Below are 23,673 nucleotides of genomic sequence, written 5' to 3'. Positions count from 1 at the left end.
TCACTGGTTAATCAGTAGCCAGAGACTCTCCTTTAGAAAACAGGATGGCATTTTAGACTAAACATGCTTGTACCTGGAAAAAATATATATACCGGTACTTCACAGAAAAGGAAGCAAAACTGGCTAAAATCTATATTGCTATTTTCTTTTTAAAAAATGGCCTAACACATATAATAGATTTACTTGGGCATCTAATAAAGGGGTAGATGGCTGAATTACAGAGGGTAGATTTCCACAATGGTGATGAGCTGATATGGTTGTGAGAGAGTCTAAAAATGCAACACACTGGTTTTCCAATGGTACTGTGGGGAATCCTTAGATGTTTACCTCTTTTGGTTTCATTTTAGGGAGAAAAAATGGGATTATAAAAGCTCTTGGATAATATCAGGGTTCTTCAAGAAGGTCAGTAAAAAAGGTAACCTTTTTAGAAAGACCATTTACCCAACAGTAACCTTCCCCTGCTTTTTGTTAGGAATTCACAAAAATAAGATTTCTTTGTATAAGTTTTCTTTTTATGATTATTAACATCTATTTAGACTCTTTGATTTTCACTTTCCATGAGAAACACACATTTGCACCTTCCAAGTTCCCTCTACAACAGGGGTGGCCAAACTTGCTTAATGTAAGCGCCACAAAGAATAGATGCCAGATGTTTGAGAGCTGGAAGGAAGGAAGGCAAATAGATGGGGGAGGGAGAGAGGTGAAAAGAAAGCAAATTTAAATTTATTCCCCAAGCCCATGGCTGGCTTGGAGAAGTGATTTAGAGACAAATGCCTTCTCCAAGCTGGCTGATGAGCATTGGGGGCTTTAAAAGCCACACAACTTGTGTGAAAGAGCCACATGTGGCTCCTGAGTTCAGTTTGGCCACCCCTGCTCTACAAACATATTAGGACAAAAATCTCAAATCCTCGAGCAATGGAACCTTATTGCTCACTTGCAAGCAATTAAAATCCTCATTTGCAAAGCAAAAAGCCTGGGCGAGGAAAAGCTAAACCCTGCTGTATCCTTGACCTTCTCTCACTGGGCTGTTCATTTCAGCACTTTCCTTTTATACACGAACACCCTTCAAGAAAATATAGCAGATTTCATTCCATTTGTCCCATGATCTGGTTTTTGTTTCAGACAGAGACACTCCAAGCATTGCTTTCTTAGCATGTCAATAGGTATCTGCCTTTCCCCTCCATTAGCACCTAGGGAGGTAGCAGGAACGCACTGAGGAAAGGGTGCAGCTGGTTTTACATGAAATCAGCTTTTCATTCATGTCTCACTTGTATTCATCCTCATTGTAGATTTCAGCAGGTGCAGCCCTTCCATTTTAGGGTTAGGAGACATTTATCTCTACCCTCTCCTTGTATCTACTGACTGAAGCATATAAGTAAATTATTGCTTTTCCTTTCAAGTGCACTTCCTGGAGGGAGAAGGGGTGTCTACCTTCAGACTGTGTGAAGCAAAATACGTGCTCTTAGGTGATCGGATATAGCATCAGAGCAGAGAACCTGTAACTTAGAGAATCAAGAAAACAATTAGAATCAGTTGTTGGTAGGCAGTGGAATGCTGTGTATAGAACTGCATATGGAGAGGATCTTCTTTGGTGGGAATATCTTAGTTTGTCTGGGTGGAAGATGCCTCTAACAGTTCAATTAGCTGCTAGGTTACTTTCTCCAGGATTGCCTTACTTCATTCAGCTCTTGAAAAACAGGCTGTGAGACACCATGTCATTTCCATACATTAATGCCTGTTCTCTGAAGCAACTTCAAGGTCCCACTGGCACGGCCCATTTTCATTATGAAGAAGAGACTGGAGTGATACCCTGTCCTTCACTCAGAGTGGCTTACAATCTCCTTCCCCTTCTCACAACAGACACCCTGTGAGGTAGGTAGAGCTGAGAGATCTCTAACAAACTGCTCAAGATGAACAGCTGACAGAGTTATGACTGACCCAAGGTCATACCAGCAGGTGCATGTGGAGGAATGGGGTATGAAACCTGGTTCTCCCAAATTACAGTCCACGCACTTAACCACTACACCAAAACTGGCACTTAACCACTACAACTGAACAGAATGTGTGTCCACCCATACGTCAAAATTCTACCAAGGATTCTACAGTGGACTCACAAGGGTTCATTTGCTTACAAATCAATGAGGAAGCATCCTTTGATGGTCAAAAATGTGGGAGTGGGGAAGCGCAGGAAATCCTGCTATAGGGGATGCAGCAGTAATCGCATATTAAGTTCGGTGCAGGGGAATGGCCAAGTGGCAGAGCACATAATGTACCTGCAGATCTCAGATCCCATGTCCAGCCTCTCTATATAAATCTAGACCAGGAGTGGCCAAACTGTGGCTCAGGAACCACGTGGCTTTTTCACACATACTGTGTGGCTCTCCAAGCTCCCAACGCCCCATTGGCTGGCTTGGAGACTGCATTTAAAGATAAAGTTGCTTTCTTTCTACCTCTCTCTCCTTCCTCCTGCTTTCTTTCCACCTCTCTCTCCTTCCTCCCATCTATTTTCCTTCCTTCATTCCAGCTCTCAAAAATCTTATGTTTATTCTGTGTGGCTCTTATATTAAGCAAGTTTGGCCACCCCTGGGCTAGCTAGACCTATGGTCCAGCATTAAGGCAGTTTTGTAGAAGCAAAATAATACTGAGGGAAACAACAGAATAATAAAGGCTGGAATACTAGTTTCTATCCATAACTTGACACATAACCCCGTACAACACATAAAGAGTGCTAGAGTCTTTTGCTATCTTGCCCCATCAGCGTATCTTTGCTGACTTACAAATTTCAACACAGCGTACTAAAATATGTGCATTTATTCAAATAAGATTAAGATCTTGCGAACTGTTTGGAACTGAGACAACAGGACAGTTTTTTTTTTAAAAAAAAGCATTACAAGTCAATGGTACAACTAAATTCTCTTTCAATTGTGTTTCTACAAAATGACAAGAGGCAGAAAGGGCTTGCAAACACCATACAGCTAAGTCATTCAGCACTCGTCTGTTTTAAGTTTTCCCCGTTAGTATTAACATGTGCAGTGGTGATCAATGCAACAGTGATGCAAGCCGCCTTGTAATAGATTGTAACTTGTGAACACGTCCTGCAAGCTGAGAAAGAGACAGGACAGGAACCAATTAGCAAATAGCCTTTTGGAGTACGAAAAGACATGCCAGAATCCACACAAGTATGCCTGACTCTACCCAGGAACATGCCCTGGATTTCAGCCCCTCTGAAGACTTCAGATGAGACGGGTTTGGCCAAATCAGGTTCACTGGTGACGTAGAAGGAATACTTGGAACAGGTCTGTTCCGTATTTTGACCACTCCCGTTTAAAAAGGCCATGGCTTCTAGAGCGCCCATGTCCAGCACATCTTTCCGGCCTGCAGAATGCCTTCAAAATCCTGACTTTACCCCTCCTGAAGACACAAGATACAATACCACTAGTTGCTTCAATATTTTAATTCTCCAATTGAACGCATCACAGCTGGGGAAGAGTCACATTATGCAGAAACCAAATATAATGTTTATAAATGGATTTTCATTCTCCCACCTGCTCAAGTATATCCCACAGGAAACATACCCCCCCCCCCACACCCCAAAGCAACCTTTCAGCAGGAAAAAAAATGCATTGAAAATTATCCTTATATTACAGAAGTGGGCTTCTCTTTGGCACCGGTGGTAGATAGCCAAGGGTGAAAAGCTCAGAACGCAGACAATCCCTTAAAGAAGAAAAAAAAACTTTTTTATTTGACAACACTAATTTTTAGTATCTGCTTTAGAGTCCAAGGCACCTGTAAGAATACTTGCTGGTGTGAACTTTTAAGTGAGCTGCAGCACAATACTATTGCGCTGTTCTGGTCGATTTGCAGGATGTTGCGGTTCACTTGCTCTGACTTGTGACTTCATTCTTTTTTTTTTTTTTTAGACAAGGGGTCAGTTTGAAGCAGCCACTTCTTTTAGCAGAGCTGTAAATACAGACTCGACACCACTGAGAAAGTTTTATCACGTACAATCCAGCACGTAACGCGACGGATACCATCTGGAAGGAGAGGCGCACAATTCCATTGGGAGAAACGAATAAGCATTGCATAGATCTGTTCTTCAAATTGTCGGGGGGGGGGGAAGAGCATTCACAAGGTACATAATACTGAATGGGGTCCGACTGCGGTCGCCTTCTGAGATCCTCCAAACGGTTAGTTTTTCAGCTGTCTGGGATCAAAGGCAAGTAGCATCCTCAAGTCAGTTACAATTGGGTGAGCGTTTAAAAATGGGGCCTTGAAGACACCAGTGGAAAAGCAAGTTGGAGATGACAAACCACAGCAGATCAGTTTCATGTTCTGAGCTAAGGAATCCATTTCATCCTCCCTCCCCGTGCAACAAAACACTTACACAATAGTATGACTCCAAGTGGAGGTACACGCCCAACACATGAACGGATTATACATAAAACCACTCAGTAGGAGCTGGGGGGGGGCAAATGATGATACTGTCTGCAGGAATGCCGTCAAGGTAACGCAAGTTATGCTCCTGGCCAGACACATGCCACGTGTCGAGGACAGGTCTGCCACTCTGAAGGGCTCGGGGCGCCCTCTGTATGGTTTACGACAATGCCCAGTGACTTAGTACCGCCGCTAGATCGTATGCTATCAAGCTGGATGAATGTTAAAGTCATGCACATTAAGATCTCTTCGCTGAAGAGAGATTAAAGAACGCTTTTACAAAAGTCTACTCAGTGTACAAAGTAGTATATCAAAACATGCTCAGAAAGGGGCACAACGCTTCTGCTGAACTTGTTTCTCTCTCCTGCTGCATCCACAAAAGAAAAAAAAAATCCCCAAAACATTGGTCCATAATTGTTTTGTTGTTGTTATTGTTCCAGAGATGTCCTCCTTAAATGCCTTTGCTGGTCAGTCGTTTTGAGGTCAGGCTTTTTTTTTTTTTACAATCCTCTTTTCATAAAATAAAACAGGAGGGGAGGAATGCAGTTTGGCAGTCTTCCCCTCCTCCCCCCCCCCCAAAAAAAATCTGATATATAATATTCTGTGACAAGATCTCTCACAGACCAAAATGATAAAATAAATCAAGGACCTTTCTGTCTTTGTTCTCCAACCCGGAAAACTTCTTGACAGCAAGTTAAAGAACATCTTCCAGCATCTAAAGAAGGGCAGACCCTGCCACAGTCTTGTTTCAGTCAGTCAATTTCACAATTATTTTAAATCCGGAATTCAGTGCATTCAGCCAAAAAAACTCAATAATTTACCATATTGAAGCATTTTTTAAACACTAAACGTTTCCCTCATTCGCAAACTCGTGAACTGCTCTGCCCGTCTGACTGGCCATCAAAAGAACTTCTTTGCTGCTGCTTCTTGCTGACTCCTGAAACCACAAAAAAAAAAGAGACCCGTCAATTCTGATGGAAAGGAAATCAGTCTCACCTGTCCGAAGGAAGCAGGATACCTTCCAGGTCAAGAGCAAACATGAACCAGGGGCTTCATCTGGAACCTACTAAACTGAAAAGCGCCGACTCCGAGTAGTGCTAACTCCAGCATTACGATCTACCTATCAAGTTTTGCTTAGACTAAACCTCACAGACAAATTATACTATTTTTAAAAAATCATTACTGCATTAACTCTTTAAACCAGTGGTCCCCAACAACCAGCCGTGGACCTGTACCAGTCCATGGCCTGCCAGCAAGCAGGCTGCGGAGTGAAGCAGAGCAGCCCCACTGTCCCTTCTGTCAGCGGATGAAAGAGGCGGTGTGGCCTCACTCCAAGGCCGCCTCCTCAGGTAGACCACGCGCCTTTCATCCACCTGGGCTCCGGGCCTGCAGAAAGGACAGCACTGCTGCGACCATAGCCTACCCCTCATTTATAGACCCCCACTGATCAGCTAATCAGTGGGGGTCATTAAATGGGAGGGGGAGGCAGATTGGCCTTCTGCCACCTAGCGGGAGGCAGCAGAAACAGCCCCAGTCTCCCCTCCCCATTGGGGCAGGGGGTCAGCCTGTGGCAGCAAAACCCCCAGCGCCACCCCACCCCCAGTCTGTGGAAAAACTGTCCTCCGCGAAACCAGTCCCTGGTGCATAAAAGGTAGGGAGCCACTGCTTTAAACCACGTATGTGGACTTCTAGGATGTGATGCCAAGCTGTGGACAAAGACAAGGAAAGTGATAGACCATCTTTTTCAACAATCGCACATGGGAACAAGAATCACCAGAGCTGCCAATTATTTTTAGGGCCTAGGCTGATAAGCTGTTACGGGCTGGATCACATACTACACGGCAGCTGCAAACAGTAGCACAGTGCCTCAGTTACAAAATACCTTTCTGAAGGCAAGTGCTTCATCTTCCATTTTGCTGCTTCCCCACTTGTGGGGGCACCAACCTGCAAATGGGCAAACCCAACAACTGCCTGTACGTGTGCTTTCCCTGTTGGGCTCCCGCCTTGTGGAACAGCCCAGGAAAGCTCCCGCTCGCCTGAATTTCTGCAAACTAGGCAACACTGAACTATTTGAGAGGGGTTTTTCTGCACAGGTAATAAGGTCGCGCTACAGCAAATGGTTCACAAACTCGCTTGGATAAATGATCAAGACTGGTCTATAGTGCTGCATATAGCTTATCGTAAATAGGAACCTATTATGTCATTTTTGCACTGCTTAAGTGTTCATACTTATGCTGTACTTCAGTACTTTCTGGTGGTTCCAGATTCCTAATAACCTGATGCATTTGTTACTGAACATCCCATTTTCTTGACTGCGATATAAGCAATCCACCTTGAGTTCTTGTGAGAAAAGGCGGGCTATAAGTAATGTAAATCCTCACCACCGTGCATATGCACCAGCTGCTTTCTTTGGATCGGAGAGATAAAAAAGCAGGACTGGTCCATGGGTTTGCAGTGGAGAAACAAGTTTCAAGAAGGAAAATGGGTTGCGAGATTGAGCACAGGGCCATGGATACCCTGGCCCTGACAAGACAAAAAAACCCCCTCTCGTTTCTTGACCGGATCATCGTTTTATCAATTGGTTCAGAGACCAAGGAGGCCCGTTAGGCCCCTCTGCAGCAACTGGGGTCCACAGAAGGTCCACTTCATAAGCAGAACTAGTCAATTCTACAGAAGGCACGTTATTACAAACGGTTCACTCCGAGCCACGTTCCAGCAGTGACTCACCTGTACATGATGTAGCCAACAAACAGCACCGTCTGGACTGCTACGAATATAAAGAAGTGTGTTGTCGATAAACACGATGGAAATGGAGGCAGCTCTGGACACTTGGGCTTTTCATTTGATGGCTGGAAAGCAAGAGGGATCCTCAGCAAGTAGATATACTCAGTACACACTACAGGGCTGCCATAAATCAGCTGTGACTTGCCAGCATCTCTCTCTCTACCTCCCCCCCCCCACCTCTCTCTCTCTCTCTCTCACACACACACACGAACTCGTAAAGCAGTGCTTCAGTGTTCAATAATTCTGGTCTTTTTTTGCATGGGTGGCTGCTGGCATTTTCTGAATCAGACACTGAAATTACTTGAGCCAGAACTCTCGGGTGCCTTGAAGTCATTTGGTAAGATGTCTGGGATACCACCAGAACCACGTTAATTCTTATTACTTTATTACTTTAAATTTCTATCCCACCCTCTCCGCAAGCGGACTCAGGGCGGCTAATAGTCAGTTCGGACATTTATAATTACAATTTAAAACCAATGAAATACAATTACAATTGCATCTTCCCACTGACACATCAAAGACTTCAGCAAGGTTAGGTGCAGCAGACAGGGACCATGATACTGAGTATTTAGCCGTGCCTGGAATAACAGTTTCAGCCTTGAACAAAGTTTGAGTAGTGGCACCTACATGACCAAGTTTGATACCTAGATACCACTGGACTCAAACTTTTGCTCTAGTGCTTCAGACCAACACGGCCACCCACTTGAAACTAGTTTTAGACTAGAAAGGCAAGGGTTTGAGGCTGAATCAAGACTTACAGAGTTGGAAGAGAGCTGACGAGCCACCTAGTCCAACCCCCTGTGAAGGAAATCTAAAGCCAACGCTGCCCAGTCACTGCTTGAAGGCCTCCAACAAAGCAGAGTCCCCCACCCCTCACGTAACTGGCACCATTGTCAGACTGCTCTGTTGTCTGCAGAACTGCCTCCTAAGGCAAAACCCCAACAGTGTTTTGCATCCACAACCTTCTCCTCCTTTCTAATTCACAGACAAATCCTATAGCTCTGCTGCAAATGCTTTCAGGGGCCTCAGACAGAAGTGGGCCTACAGGACTTGTCTTATCTGTAAATCCAGACGACGTCTGCACTTTCAAAGTCCTGGGAGCGCAGATGTAGAAGGGGTCAGACATGTGTGCTCAAATGATGACCCGCCTGGTCCTTTTAATTGGAGATGCTGGGGACTGAACCTGGGACCCCCTGCTTGCAAAGCCCACGGTCTATGAGTACAATGCTAGATGTGTGCATCTTATTATGACAGTAAGAGCAGAGCACAGAAGAAGGATGCTGAACAAGCACACGCTTCTCTTAAGTCTTTTGCCCCAAGCACTTAGCTCATTTCCAAAAGGGGAGCCAGGAGAGGAAGGCAGTGCTCGGAACAATGAACCAAGGCAAGGTGAGGCGCTGAGGTGTGACGATGACACTGTCTGTGCCCTCCATTCACAAGACCAGCAACATCCCTCTACCCCGATTAACGGGTGGAAATGGAGGCACGCTCATGACCTGGATGGCCCAGGCTAGCCTGATCTCGTCAGATCTCAGAAGCTAAGCAGCCCTGGTTTGTATTTGCGTGGGAAACCTGCAGAGGCAGGCAAGGGCAAACCACCCCCGAACACCTCTTGCCTTGTCCACCCTATGGGACTGGCGTAAGTCGAGATGTGACTTGACAGCCCTTTCCACCACAGACGGTGGATGTGACCGATGATCCCATCGCGTCTGCTTTGGCTTTTAGTGGCAGCATGCAGATCCGTGAGACTGAGCCACGCTACGTTCACAAATATCCCGGTACCATGTTTCTCTGGACGAGATGCTCAATGTCCCTCTTCACAACATGGAGATGCTCCTTGATGTCGTTGAAGTGTTGGGTTGTTTCGTAGATCGCGCCAGCAGAGCCAGGGTGCTGAATGCCGCTGACTAGCCTCAGTGTCTCTCCCATGGAGTTCCTGGAAAGAGACAAAACAAACTTTTCAGTCACTTCCGTCGTACGCCTCCCAAAGGCAAGATGAAATGCGTCTTGTCCCAATTCCACTAATCATTCCTTGGGAAAGCTCCCTTTATTTGCCAGGTCAACTGGATCAGAGAAAGAGGGAAGAAACAGAGCCCCAGGACAGAGTGGTGTCTTCTTCTTCTTCAAGCACACAATTGAAGCTCTATCAGAATTAATAACATAAGAGAAGCCATGTTGGATCAGGCTCATGGCCCATTCAGTTCAACACTCTGTGTCACACAGTGGCCAAAAAAAACCAGGCGCCATCAGGAAGTCCATCAGTGGGGCCAGGACACTAGAAGCCCTCCCACTGTCCCTCCCCAAGCAGCAATAATACAGAGCATCACTTGCCCCAGACAGAGAGTTCCATCAATATGCTGTGGCTAATTCTGCCCTTATATACCTGCAGCTCTTCATACTTGCCCTGCAACAGGTAGGGAGACCAGCTGAGAAGCATAAGGACAGAATCCCACCAATGACTGCAGAGGAGCGGTCAATGAAGCCCTCTGCTTGGCTGAGCTGCTTGTGGGAACCAGCTGGCAAACCCTACTGGCTGTTTAGACTCGTGTGACTCAAAACAATCCCCATCTCTAGGTCAAAACTTGCAGGGGGCAGAAGGACAGAAACAAGTCTCTTGTACTGATCAGCACTGATCCAGGGAACAGACCTTGCATCATGCTGTATGGGCGTGGAATCTGACTGTATAAGGCATCCTGTTCCCTCAGAAAAACACTGGGGTACCCTCTTTATATCTCTGGCATACCAAATTATGGAATCTTTATACTACAGCTAAATTATCAGATGTCAAAAATAAACGAGGAGTCAGATAATAACAAGATCTATGACTTCACAGTTTGATTCCATATTCTGTAATACTTACAAGACCAAAAGGAAATTCCAGGTATAATTTCAGTTTTAAACTTATGGTAGATAGTAAAGAACCTTGGGTTTTATTTTCAACACTTTGGCAATACTGTAGAGTGTAGTATCTGTTATAACCTTATGTACGGTAATAGAGACTTTGCCATTATTTTTATTAGAGTATTTTATAGTGCTCTGTTTGGATTTTTGCTTTGTTGAAAAAGTAAATAATAATAATAATAAAAAAACCCATTGGAATAGGCGACGAAGTAGAATGCAGTCCCAAAATGTGTGCTCCAGTTTAGGTTGTCAACTGCTCGGGACAGAGCCTGTCACCTTCACTACATTTATAGCCCACCTTTCTGCCATCGTGGGACTTGTGGTTGTGGAAAGGGCTGTCAAGCTGCAGCTGACTCACGGTGACCCTGTAAGGCTTTCAAGTCAAGAGGCATTGCCTGCCTCTGCGTAGCAACTCTAGGCTTCCTTGGTGTTCTCCCAACCCAAGTATTAACTAGGATCAACCTAGTTCTGGTGAGACTCAGAAATGCAAAATTTCTAAACATTTTGAAACCAGGGGGAGGGGGAACCAATTTCCACCCTTTGCGTGTTTGTGTGGGAAATAAGTGCTATGCGTAGTACACTATCAAACCTGAACTAATTTTACTGCCTTAACGTAATAGGCATCATTGATAAGATAGCACGTAAAACCGTACTACTTTTTATGGAATTTAAAAGTAAAAATGCCCTAGCTTTCTGCAAGCAAAGCTGTGAATACACATGATAATTGAGACAGCTGCAAACTGCTGGATTCTGTCTTAACTAAATGCAAGTATTTTAGGTTCTTCTCCCTACTCCTTAGATGGCCCTGACCTGGATGACTCAGAATAGCCCAATCTTGTCACATCTTGAATGCCAAGCAGGATCAGTTCTGGTTGGTACCTGAATGGGAGACCATCAAGGAAAACCAGTTTTGTGACACAGAGGTAGCAACAGCAAACCAATTCTGAATGTCTCTTGCCTTGAAAACCCTACGAGGTCACCATATATTAGCTGAGAGTTGTGGCAGTTTCACCCCCCTCCCCCAATGCCAAAAAACCAAAAGATGAAGGCAAGGGGTAAAACCTTCGTTTTTTAGAGAACCAACAAATGTACTGTTTGGACAGAAACATACAGTCACAAAGGCTACCAGCACGTTTGGATTTCAAGTTAAACTTTGCAAAACTGAATTATTTCGTGATTTGTTAATCCAATATATAATAACATATTCTTGCCCAAATTATTCACCTTGAAACAAATACATCCTTGGAAACACATTGTATGTGTCTGCAGTATACAAGGGATTACCCAGCACTGCAGATTTCCAGAAGATTTCATGCTACTTAGAATCAAACCTTGTCTTTAAAAAATTTCACTCATCCAAAAGAAAAACTATTTCACATGAGAGTTTCTTTCCCAGTGTTCCCCCCAAATGGCACAATTTTTCCACTGGGAAAGATGCCCCTGCTATTTTTTTTCCAGACCTTTATATCACTAGCCAGCTCTGTTTAACTTCAGCAAGTTTGCAGAATTGTGTGTTTTCTAAGCATCCACTGGAAGATCTTTATCTTCTGGTTTACTGTAAATGGCTACTCACATTATTGACACATACTAAGATGGATAATCACAGCTTTAAGTACTTTCTAAATTGTAAACAGTTGGGTGGGTTTATCTTCAGTTTTCCCAATGGAACTCTGTCCTCCCCCCCGCCCAGCTCTTGAAACACCCAGGCACCATGCTCTCCAAGGTAATTTACTGCCTTCAAATTGTACACATTAAATGTAACGCGTCCAATCCAAATGTAGGAAAGACTAGCTGTGTGTAAAGAAAGGCATTTTTGGACAAGTTGCAGTTTGGTTTTGGCCATTTGGTGCCAGTTTGGTATAGTGGTTAAATGTGGTTAGTGGTTAAGTGTGCGGACTCTTATCTGGGAGAACTGAGTTTGATTCCCCACTCCTCCACTTACAGCTGCTGAAATGGCCTTGGGTTAGCCATAGCTATCGCAGGAGTTGCCCTTGAAAGGGCAGCTGCTGTGAGAGCCCTCTCAGCCCCACTCACCTCACAGGGTATCTGTTGTGGGGGGAGAAGATATAGGAGATTGTAAGCTGCTCTGAATCTCTGATTCAGAGAGAAGGGTGGGGTATAAATCTGCAGTCTTCTTCTTCTGTCTTGGAGAGCCGGGTTTGATTCCCCACTCCTCCACTTACAGCTGCTGGAATGGCCTTGGGTTAGCCATAGCTATCACAGGAGTTGTCCTTGAAAGGGCAGCTGCTGTGAGAGCCCTCTCAGCCCCACCCACCTCACAGGATGTTTGATTGTAAGCCACTCGGAGTCTCTGATTCAGAGAGAAGGGTGGGTTATAAACCTGCAGTCTTCTTCATTGTTTTGAATCTAAGTCTCGCAAAGCTTTCACTATCATAATTCCCAAGGAAGCAAAAATTCTATTTCAAAAAAGGCAAACAGAATGGTCCAAATGCCCTCATGTAAGAAATAAAGAAGAAGCTTTAGGGATCAGCAAAGATTTAAGGATGAGGGTCATGATTACCTTTTACAGGACAAATTCATTTCCTGCATGCGTCCAGTGCAGTACGTAGCATTATCTTGCCGTTTCGACTCATACAGAAAACAAATTAAAGCCATGAAAAGTGCAGATGCTGAAACTGTGATTAGACATCTAAACCAAGCTGATAAGGTAGCCCGGGTGGTTCTTAATCAATATGTTTGTATGTATTTTCCTTATTATGATGCTTCTTTCCAGTTGCAAAGAGGATTAAATGCCTACCGCTGGATATCATCATATGAATGATAATCCCATCTCAACGTTAACAGAATAATCAAAATTTGTGTCTTGAACCAGATTTTCATTTTTTTGAAACTGCAACTCTTGGCTTAGCCTTCTGCTCCCCACAAAAACAGGGGGGAAATACCTAACCAAAAAAAAGACAGGGTAAACCAAAAAGGTTGAGAGCGCAAAGAAACAAACAACCCTCCCCGGTATGATGCAATATGTGAACAAACAATTTCGATTCTGTGCACAAAACGTAACACCAGTAATTTAATACTGGGGTCCCCAACCCCCGGTCCGTGGTCTGGGACCAGTCCGTGGCCTGTTAGAAACCAGGCTGCAGAGTGAGGCAGAGGTAGCACACTGCCTCTTTCATCCGCCTGGGTCCCAGGCAGAAGGAACAGCGCAGCAGTGACCTTCACCTACCCCTCATTTAAAGACCCCCATGAGGGGGAAAAGATGGGCAGGGGGCAGCCTGGGGTGGCAAAAACCCTAGCATCCCACACCCCAACTCTGGCCCATGGAAAAATTGTCTACCATGAAACCGGTCCCTGGTGCCAAAAAGGTTGGGAGCCACTGATTTAAGCCGCCCTGAGCCACTTGTGGGAAGGGCGGGATATAAATTCTAAATAAATAAAAAAATAAAAATAAATAAATATAAACAAAGCAAGAACTGGAAACAACTGTGCACGTACAACAAGATAACACTCTCTCTCAAATACAATGAAACAAATGCGTTTCAGCAGAAAAGCCTTCATTGGTGGTTTATAAATTAGCACAGTCATATCTCACTCACACCGTAAAAGACATAACAAATCAAAACCATCAGCAAAATAACCAGATTGGTTTCTTGGAGCAAATTATATACTCCTCATATAAAATCAAGCTTCAAATGTTTCCACATTAGGGTATCTCTGGTCCAATCAGCAGCAACAATATACATATGTGAGTAATCTGGCTGTGATAATATCAAAACCAAAAAGTTATGTTCCATATCCAGTGAGGAGAATTTCAAAGTATTGAAGGAGCTATTGCCTGACCTGGATAACCCAGGCTAGCCCAATCTCATCAGATCTCAGAAACTAAGAAGACCGCAGACTTATACCGTGCCCTTCTCTCTGAATCAGAGCGGCTTACAATCTCCTTTATCTCCTTCCCCCACAACAGACACCCTATGAGGTAGGTGGGGCTGAGAGAGCTCTCTCAGCAGCTGCCCTTTCAAGGACAACCTCTGCCAGAGCTATGGCTGACCCAAGGCCATTCCAGCAGCTGCAAGTGGAGGAGTGGGGAATCAAACCCAATTCTCCCAGATAAGACTCTGCACACTTAACCGCTACACCAAACTGGCCATCTAATCAAGCTGGCTCTGGTTAGTACTTGGATGGGAGACCACCAAGGAAGTCTATGGTTGCTATGAAGGAATGGCAAGCCACTTCTGTTCGTCTCTTGCCTTGAAAACCCTACAGGGGTTAGAGCAAGCTGACTGACTGTAGAAGTAAGCTGTAGAAGTTGCTGGCGTTATCACTGTCTCAGTTAACAGATTATACAATTTAAGGGGCACAGAACATGCTTCAAGCATGTCTTGCAGGTTCTTGTTTGGGATTCAGCCTCATCAGGGAGGAAAAGAGAGGATTTAACTTTCACTCATGCATGGTTTTGCCGACTGAGCCCAGGTCCCCTGTTCTGATATTAGCCCTTTGTTTTCTATTAAAGCTCATAATAGCATAGGGGTGTGTGTTTGTTAGCACAACTACGGAGGAATAGAAGAGTTAGATTCTTCCTCTCTTCATGAGGCCGCAACTCAAATAAGCTCCCCTACAACTCTAATGTATTATCTTGCTTTGACGGCATTACTTTCTACTTCTCTAGTTTTTGTACTGTTTACATCGTGTCTGATGCACTGTTTCTAACTTCTTTGAACCTACTTCTATGGTATTGCTTTTGGATGTCTTAGGGTGTCTGAGTGCATTTTTTGACACTATGTTATCCTGCCTTGAGTTTCAGAAAAGGATGGTGGACTGTAAATAATTTTAAAAATTCAGCTTAAATATATTCTACTGGTATCTCAATTGGGGTAGGAGATAAAGAGGTAATTTTTTTTGTAATTGCTTGGCTGCTAGAACTGCATCCCACACGATTCTGGCACTCTTTTGTAGGGGAAACAAGCACGGAGTTTGGGATCTGTGTGTGTTAAGTGCTGTCGAGTCAATTCCGACTTATGGCAACCCTATGAATGAATGGCCTCCCTTATGAATTAATGACCTCCAAAACATCCAATCTGACTCATGTTGAGTCTTCTTTTTCTGCTGCCTTCAACTCTCCCTAGCATTATTGTCTTTTCCAGTGAGTCTTGTTGTCTCATAATATGGCCAAAGTACAAAAGCCTCAGTTTAGTCATTTTTGCTTCTAGGGGGAGCTTAGACCTGATTGGATCTAGAACCCACACATTCAAATCCTGATGAGCTATAAAAGTGAGTGTAGGCCAAAACTTTCCTGGCCCCAACTATTTCACAGTCTTCTTCCAATAATAATATGAAAAATGTTTACAACCTGATGTATATAAGAAGAAAAAAATGAAGTCTAACAAAACTAATGAGCAAATTAGTTACTTGAATCAATTACAAGACAATCTTCAAAATACAGAACAACAAAGAGAAGCAAGTTTTCAGGATTAAGTGCTCCGATTAAAAACTGCCTGCATCAAACAATACCACCAAAAATTTGGGGTGGGGGGAGCACAGACTGATTTCTTCTATTGTCTACATAGGCCAGAAGTCTTTTCTAATCAAGTGCTTAGGAAATGCAAAAGTCTGGACATGAAAATTACATGGACAATAAGCTTTTTTCCTTGAGGGTGACCAAGACAGCAGAAGGATGATCATTTTGTGGTTTTTTTTATCCACTACAAGACATTCTTTAATCTCCAGCTGAAAATATTAAGATGATGTTATGCTGAGGCACTGGTAATAAGGGCAGGCCTCTGATGTTAATAAGGAAATCTAATTTACTTGCCAAGTATAAAGATTGGACAAGAATATTAAAGTGAAAGATGTCCCTGAAAAACAGGGGCAACAATTCTAATCTTTATTCTGTAAAAGCTGACCTACTTATATAAACCTGAAAGAGCTGTCCTTGAACTATTGATGTCGAGACACGTCCCATTTAAGAATGGCAAAGATCCCAACAAAATTTCTTGCTAGGTATTTAAACAGCTCAAAACAGCGAAAGAAAAAATTGCTTTGTTGGCTGTGCTTTATTCTCAGCCATTCCAACACCAAATTTTTTCATTGCACCCAGGGCCCACCAATGCAGCTACAACAGGACCCTACACAAGCAAATTTATAACCCAGCAACAACTTAGGTGTATAGCTCTATGCCTACTCAAATGGTTCCATAGTGGCTGAAAAACCTTTTAGAATGGTCCATAAGAATGTAAGAGCAGATGTGCTAGGTCACGCTAGTGGTCCATCTAGCTCAGCATCTTACCCAGGACGGTCGATAAGAACATTAAGAGTAGATGTACTAGATCATACCAGTGGTCCATCTGGCTCAGCATCTTACTTAGTATGGTACGTAGGAGTAGATATGCTAGGTCACAAAGCTGGTCCATCTAGCTCAGCATCTTGTTCCCAACCAGGACTTGCAGACAACACCCTCTCACCTGCTGCCTACTTCCCAGAATTTTACATGGAGATCCATGTCAGCTATCACAGCCAACAGCCAGGGATATCCATCCTCCAGTAACTTTTAACATCCTCTTTTTAAATTCACCTAAGCCATACACAATTCATGCTGACAGGGAATACAAAGAAAGTCAAACTCAATCAGTCTCTTGGGAGTTTCCTTGCTTATAGTTACAATTTCATCAGGCAATGTGGTACCTCTGCCAGGATTGAATTGGGCTGTGTGACACCCTCCATTTGCTCACCTTACTTCACCGACTTGCCTCAGAACCTCCTCTTGAGTTTTCACAACCGTATCGAATCCCTGAAGAGACACCTTGGGAGGGAAGAGGGGGAAGAAGTCACACAGAGCGTGATGGGGATGCCAAGAACCACAAAATACAGAACTCTGACACATTCTCACCAATGAAGAAGCTTAAGCTACCTGCCCTTGCTGGCCTGGGACACCAGCTCCTCTCTTTGAAATCTCATCAGACAAAGTAGAGACATATCTCCTCTGCTCATCCAGAATCATATCCAGTTGCCTGTTGAGCTGTTTTATTTCAAGATGAATCCGGTTCTGGCCCTCAAAAATTTGCCTCAGTTCACGGTCGCTCACTGTCTCAAAGAAATCCTCCGCTAGAAAAATGGAATAAAAAAAAGAGATATTCTAGTCGTTTTGAATTTGAAATTATTTAATATCCCACTTTTCTTGCACATGCTCAGTATTTTACAACAGGATTTGATTTATTCAATTTTTAGCCCACTGTCCCTGTAAATGGGCTCAAGGTGGGGTACGACAATAAAATATACATATAACGAATATAAAGCTATCAGCATTTAAAAGCACAATCTCATATACAAAGATGGCTACTAAAATATTTGTCATGATTCCAATCGATCCAGTGAAGCATAACTTCTCTTCAGCTCTTGAAGGTCAATGCAACCATCAGAAAATTAAAAAAGGCATGATAAAGTAAACAGACAATACATCAAAGATGTGATCTTGGGATCTGTTGGGACTCGGGACCTGATTGGTCATGACTGTTGAGGCAATATTTTAAGTTGTACTTAATGTTTTATACTGTAAATTTTAATGTTTTAATGCATAAGTTTCTGATGGAACCCGCCTTGAATCTGCTTTGTGGGGAGGGTAGGATATATAAATTGAACTAAATAAATAAATTACAGCCTCAAATACTCACAGTTGCATGTTCATCACGTATCAGAATAGATTTAAGAACCATGAATGGCTTGAAGAACATATTGTTGCTATTTGCCCCTTCGTATGACTATTCCCAGTATTGCCTAAATACTGTTTCTGGAAGATGTGGATCCTTGGAAACAACACAAGAGCACGAGAGACCACAATTGGAACCCCGGGGAACAGCATGAGGGCATGAGAGACTACAATGAGAAGGGCAAACCCAAGGACTTTGCTTTTTATCTTCAAATCTTTTGCACAATGTGACGTCTTCTCACACCTACTGCAATAATATTTTATGCATGCAGTGGGACTGAGCGTCACTGTTTAGCTCTTGAGCACAGCTGCACCCATCAGCAGAGCAGCTAAGCCTCTGCTTGCTGCATAAAACGCAGAAGACATAAGCAGGCAGCACAGCCAAAAGAAGAGTCTTGGAAAAACTAGCTCTGATTTCAATAGGAATGGTTCCCAGAACACAAACGGGAACACAAAACAAGATTAAAACAAGTGGAAAGGAAGCTAAGCCATAGACTAGGCAAGGCACAGCAACACAATCGAAATAAGGTGTAAGGATAGCACAAGGAAATAACCAACTACAGATCCAAACTGCTGTCAACATTAGTATCTGACTTAATGTTCAACTGCAAAAGGGAGTAGCATTATCTAGGCCACTCTTTAGATTCCATATGGATTCAGGTGTGTCAGCTGGTCCCTGGCTAAAGATCAAGATGGGCAGCCATGTTAGTCTGTCTGTAACAGTAGAAAGAGTGCAGTAGCACCTTGAAGACTAACAAAATTTGGGGCAAGGTAGGAGCTTTCACTTCTTCAGATACAGCTAGAATGTGAGTCCATCTGTCCTATGTATCCAAAACCACTCCACTTTCCAATATATAGGACAGATGGACTCACATTCTAGCTGTATCCGAAGAAGCGAGCAGTGACTCATGAAAACTCATACCCCACCACAAATTTTGTTAGTCTTTAAGGTGCCACTGGACTCTTGCTCTCTTCTACTGATCCCTGGCTGTTCCTTGGATAGACAGTGTAGCTGTATTCAGACACATAAATAAACCATCATATATTGCTTATACGAATGAGCCTTGAGAGTACATGTTCTTCCCCCTTCCTGCGTACATCAAATATAAGAGATCCTGCAACAAATCACACTTTATTGTGGAGTCGCATTTGGAAGCAACGAACTTTGGTTTGCACTCTTAAAACCAGATTCCAAACCATGGTTTAATTTGTAGGCAAGAAAACAAGCCGCAGTTAGTTGTTTCCTGTGACACTGCAGCAAACCATGGTATGCTGGGAACCATGAAGTCTTCAGTATCTAAACTAACTGTGCAGAGAGGTGGAATGCAAGCCACAGGACTCCCAGAGCTCATTCCCATAACAGTAAGGCTCTCCAGAACCATTAGCAAAGCTGCACCATTAAGGTCAGATCATATCAAGGTTTGTGTGCTTCAAAGGACAGGCAGGTCCACAAACTCCAGCCTGCCTCTTCTGCTTGGTCACTCTGCCACCAACCTATCTGTCCTTCCACATCAGGGTGCCCCTTCTGGAACTCCTCCTTCTTTTTATCAAGCTCTTGCTGGAAATGCTCAAACTCCTCTTGATATTTTTCTTTGTCCTTCTCGGGAATTTCTGTGTCAGGGGTGGGCTGTAACAGCAAGTTTAAAAGGAGAATTGGTTAGGAGGGCGTCATCAAGTGTTTCTGCTGAGGATTCTTAGCATGAGGACTATACCCTCACCCCAAAACCTAACTGCAAGAAAAGTTCATATAATTATTTTTTTTCTTTTAAAAATATTGTAGAATAATCAGTCTTCAGTCCGCTGCTATTCCTGGGCTGGTCTTCGCATGTCAATAAACAAGCATGGATTAGTCACTACTCCATTAAAAACCAAAAGACCCCAAAGGAATGGGGAAAATTCCTACTTCTGCCACTGTTCAACCATAGCGACTGTGTAAGACCACCACTCCCTGAAGATGACTGAATGATTGTATTCTGTACTGAAAAATTTTGCCTGGGGAAGATCTGAGTTTTATAAATGTATGGACCGTCTCTCCCCATATGAGCCCCAAAGAGCATTGCGGTCGGCTGGAAAAAACCAGCTGACCGTCCCTGGGCCAAGGGAGGCCAGATTGAAGGCCACCCGAGATAGGGCCTTCTCTATTGCTGCTCCACTGCTGTGGAATCAACTCCCGGTAGAGGTGCGGGCCCTGCGGAGTTTGGAACAGTTCCGCAGGGCCTGTAAGACCCACCTCTATAAACTAGCCTTCAACCAATGATAAACTAGGAAATGCCTCTAAAAAAATTGCTCTTGGTTACTGAATTTTATGGAATTATTGAAGATCGAATGTTTTAGCACCATTGTAATTTGTAAATTTTAACTTGTAATTTGTCTTAACTTGGATTTTATTTGCAATTTATGTAATCTGATGTATAATGTATTTTATGTTGTAAGCCGCCCTGAGCCTGCTTTGGCGGGGAGGGCGGGATAGAAATTAAAAGTTATTATTATTATTATTATTATTATGGAGATATTTAATTTAAATGCATGGTTTTGATACCATCATCTGAGTATACATTGGAACTGATCTTCTATTGCAGTCTATATACAGCATGTAAATTAAAAAAAATGGTCCTAAGTTTGCCACAGTTCTTGTTTAGTTGCTTAAATTTTTACAAGTTTTGCAGGATAAATTTTATTAAATAATTTTAACAGATGGTAATTGCCTTTTAAACATTGTTGAGAACCTATCTGATTCAATGCTATCTTTGTAATCTTTTCGATATTGGTTGTTGTTTGCCTGATTTTAGTTTTGGATGTATACTGAGTCTGTAATGGCCTTTGGCTAATAAATGACTACTTGACTGGGCCTGGGGAGACATTGTTACCTTAGGCCGAGCTTTTCCAACTGCTCCACCCCACCCCTCGCCTAATGGAGCCTTTAATAGAAGCTGCTACATAAGGGTCCAGCCTTCTGCCTGGGCAGACTTTTCCAGTTAATAGTTAATACGCCTGGAGCACGGATGCTCTGTGTTCTTGGTGCTTGGGGGACAACAGTGGGAGGGCTTCTGGAGTTTTGGTCCCACTGGTGGACCTCCTGATGGCAACTTCGGTTTTGGCCGCTGTGTGACACAGAGTGTTGGACTGGATGGGCCATTGGCCTGATTCAACAAGGCTTTTCTTATGCTCATAAGAGCAGAGGTCCATTAATGGCTGTTAGCCACAAGGTATTGAGGGAACACTCTGGAATAATGGTGTACACACAATAAAAAGATTTTTCAGAATTGGATATATTGGACCCTCCCCAAAATGTAGGATTTCCAAAAAAGCACAAATTCCTATACCGGTTTGGTATTTGCATTTTTTTCAGAGATCCCATTTTCACCCCAGCTCCATTATAGCCTATGGGACCATTATAGTCAATCTATCTGAGGGAATCCAGGGGAAAGCTGTTTTTTGAGGTAGAGGCACCAAAATTTCGGTATAGCTTCTGGTGCCTCCCAATGAAAGGTCCCCCCCCCTTTCAAAGAGACTGTACAAGGGAGTCCAATTCTTTGGGCTCCCATCCTCCATTGTTTCCAATGGTGGGGGAAAAACAGCAAAAACAAAAACACAAAACAAGGACGGATGTCAAAAAATTGGGATCTTCAGTAGAAATTAAGAGGGAGGCGGTTTCCAAGCCCAGCAGAGCCAGTACATGTACAGTGTGTCCCACAGAACTACTGCATGTAGAGTGCCCAGCAGAACCAGTGCCACTGTGGCAATACCAGTCTAACAGATCCAATCAAGGGGGGTATGGAAGCACAGCACAGACAGTGCACAGACAGAGTGCCCATCAGAACCAGCAAGATATTTCACTGATGAAGGATGCCTACCGCTACTTTACCAGGCTCCGTCAACTGGAAAGTCAGGAAAGACAAGACATCATGGTCATCTGGAAAAGAAAAAAATCCCAAACACATCAAGTTACTAGTGTGAAGTATCCTGGTAGCACAGAATTACTGTCAACACGGAAGCTAGACTTCCTATTCTCCGGCTCGCTTGAAGGTGTCATTTCTAAGGGGAGTGAGAAGCGCAGTGTCAAACACTGCAGATAAACACCAGTATTTCCCTCATCTCAACTGTGAATTTAGCAAATGCTAAAGCAATACTTGCATGTGCACCGTCTGGGAAACCTGGCCCAATGAGGTTCTACAGATAATGGACCCCAAAGCCACTGAAGTCCCTACTATTCTCTGGGAAGTAACTGCTTTCCCCTGGGTAGCTGTACTGCTTCAAAACAAGCAAACAATAAAAGCACCCCTAACGCCTGGCAAGGCTCCCAGAAAAGATGTCGGTTCTGAGATGTTATTGCACTACAAATAAATCACATCAGTTAAAAATATAAGAAAAGGATTTATTAAAAAGAAAAGAGGGTTTTAAAAAAACACATAGTGCACATTTTCAGACTTCAATATGAAAGAAAAACAACAAAACTAGCTGGAACTGCATAACACCAAACTCCAAAATCTGAAGATTGTTTAGTTATAAGGTGGGCATTTACAAATGGTCTATAAGGAATCCAGGACAAAGAGATAGGGTTCCAGCATCCCAAGCAAGGAACTACATATAGCTCCCTAAGGCACAAAAGCCATATCAGTAGCACCCTACCTTTTAAAAAAAGCCTACTGACTCACTACAATTATATTCTTGTGGTCTTCTAATTAGGTGACTCCAGTTAACCCAGAACATAGTTTGCATAAATAAACCTTCTTGAAGAGTGATGTAATGGCCTTCCCTCACATGATTCCATAGTCCTACTAACTGGAACTCTAACTTGGAACAGATCCCTAAACCTCATCACTACCTTGAATTGATAAAGATGGTACAAGGAGACAGTATAAGGGGAATACAGGAATTTCTCTATTCTCAGCAAATAGGCTACAGGTACAAATAATGACTTCAGGAATTTTAGTTACCCACATTGTTAACCCTCAAGCACCACTTCAATGAGGAGGGAGAACCAAAACCTCTACAGCATGCATTTTAAAGGCAGTTCACGGGCCAGCTAAAAGCAAAGTCCTTGAAGGCAACACTTGAACTCATTCCTCCTGTCCACAACTCCTTCCTGCTGCAGCCTTCCAAGAATGGAACCGCTTAGTGCCAGTAACAGTTGCTAATGATTAAGTTTGGAGAATTTTTATAAAAGTTGACAAAAGCGTAGTTTGCTCAAAAGGAAAAAAACCCCCTGAAAAACGCCCAACACACAAACTTAAAACAGTGTACAACTTAAACAGTGAGAACTCACCCGCAAGACCACCGGTAGCTGCAGAGATCCCAAAATATCCCTGAGATGGTAGCACCATGTTTTCAACTTTGGCACAAAATTCATAGTCTTCTTTGTCTGGAGTAAACCCATTGTTTATCAATACCTAAAAAGAGAGATGTGAACACATGAAGCAGCCTTATACTGAATCAGGGCTATTAGGCCACCAAGCTTTACAATGCCTATTTCAACTGGAGGCCACTTCCCAAGGTTTCAGAGTCTTCCTCTTATCCCTACCATTTAGCCTCCTTTAAAGAGAGATGCTAGATCATACCAATCACACACAAAGCCCTCTACCACCCAATTTGGTGTAGTTAAGTGCACGAACTCTTATCTGGAAGAACCGGGTTTGATTCCCTACTCCTCCACTTGCAGCTGCTGGAATGGCCTCAGGTCAGCCATAGCTCTCACAGAGCAGCCCTTGAAAGTGCAGCTGCTATAAGAGCTCTCTCAGCCCTACCTACCTCACAGGGTGTCTTTTGGGGGGAGGGAGGTAAAGGAGACTGTGACTGCTCTGAGATTCAGAGTATAGGGTGGGATATAAATCCAATACAATATTCAATACTCAAGAAATGCTACATATTAAAATCCCATGGACTATTTCAAG

The 23,673-nt window shown here is 43.4% G+C and overlaps 1 protein-coding gene across 1 annotated transcript in view; it reads right to left on the bottom strand.

The window, feature by feature from the left end:
- Nucleotides 1-2,793: 2,793 nt before the first annotated feature.
- Nucleotides 2,794-23,673, bottom strand: part of LMAN1 (lectin, mannose binding 1) — a 33,513-nt gene continuing 12,633 nt past the window's right edge. The window contains exons 6-13 of the mRNA XM_060236101.1: nucleotides 23,049-23,172; nucleotides 21,637-21,695; nucleotides 19,277-19,409; nucleotides 16,988-17,181; nucleotides 16,809-16,879; nucleotides 9,001-9,154; nucleotides 7,162-7,283; nucleotides 2,794-5,371 (exon numbers count right to left, since the gene is read on the bottom strand). Of these exons, the coding sequence (XP_060092084.1) occupies nucleotides 5,335-5,371; nucleotides 7,162-7,283; nucleotides 9,001-9,154; nucleotides 16,809-16,879; nucleotides 16,988-17,181; nucleotides 19,277-19,409; nucleotides 21,637-21,695; nucleotides 23,049-23,172 (894 nt within the window). The 3' untranslated portion in view covers nucleotides 2,794-5,334. The remainder of the gene's footprint in view (nucleotides 5,372-7,161; nucleotides 7,284-9,000; nucleotides 9,155-16,808; nucleotides 16,880-16,987; nucleotides 17,182-19,276; nucleotides 19,410-21,636; nucleotides 21,696-23,048; nucleotides 23,173-23,673) is intronic.

This window comes from Heteronotia binoei, chromosome 4, assembly GCF_032191835.1.
Source record: "Heteronotia binoei isolate CCM8104 ecotype False Entrance Well chromosome 4, APGP_CSIRO_Hbin_v1, whole genome shotgun sequence".
NCBI classification, from domain to species: Eukaryota; Metazoa; Chordata; class Lepidosauria; order Squamata; family Gekkonidae; genus Heteronotia; species Heteronotia binoei.
This window is presented reverse-complemented; position numbering and strand designations above follow the sequence as displayed.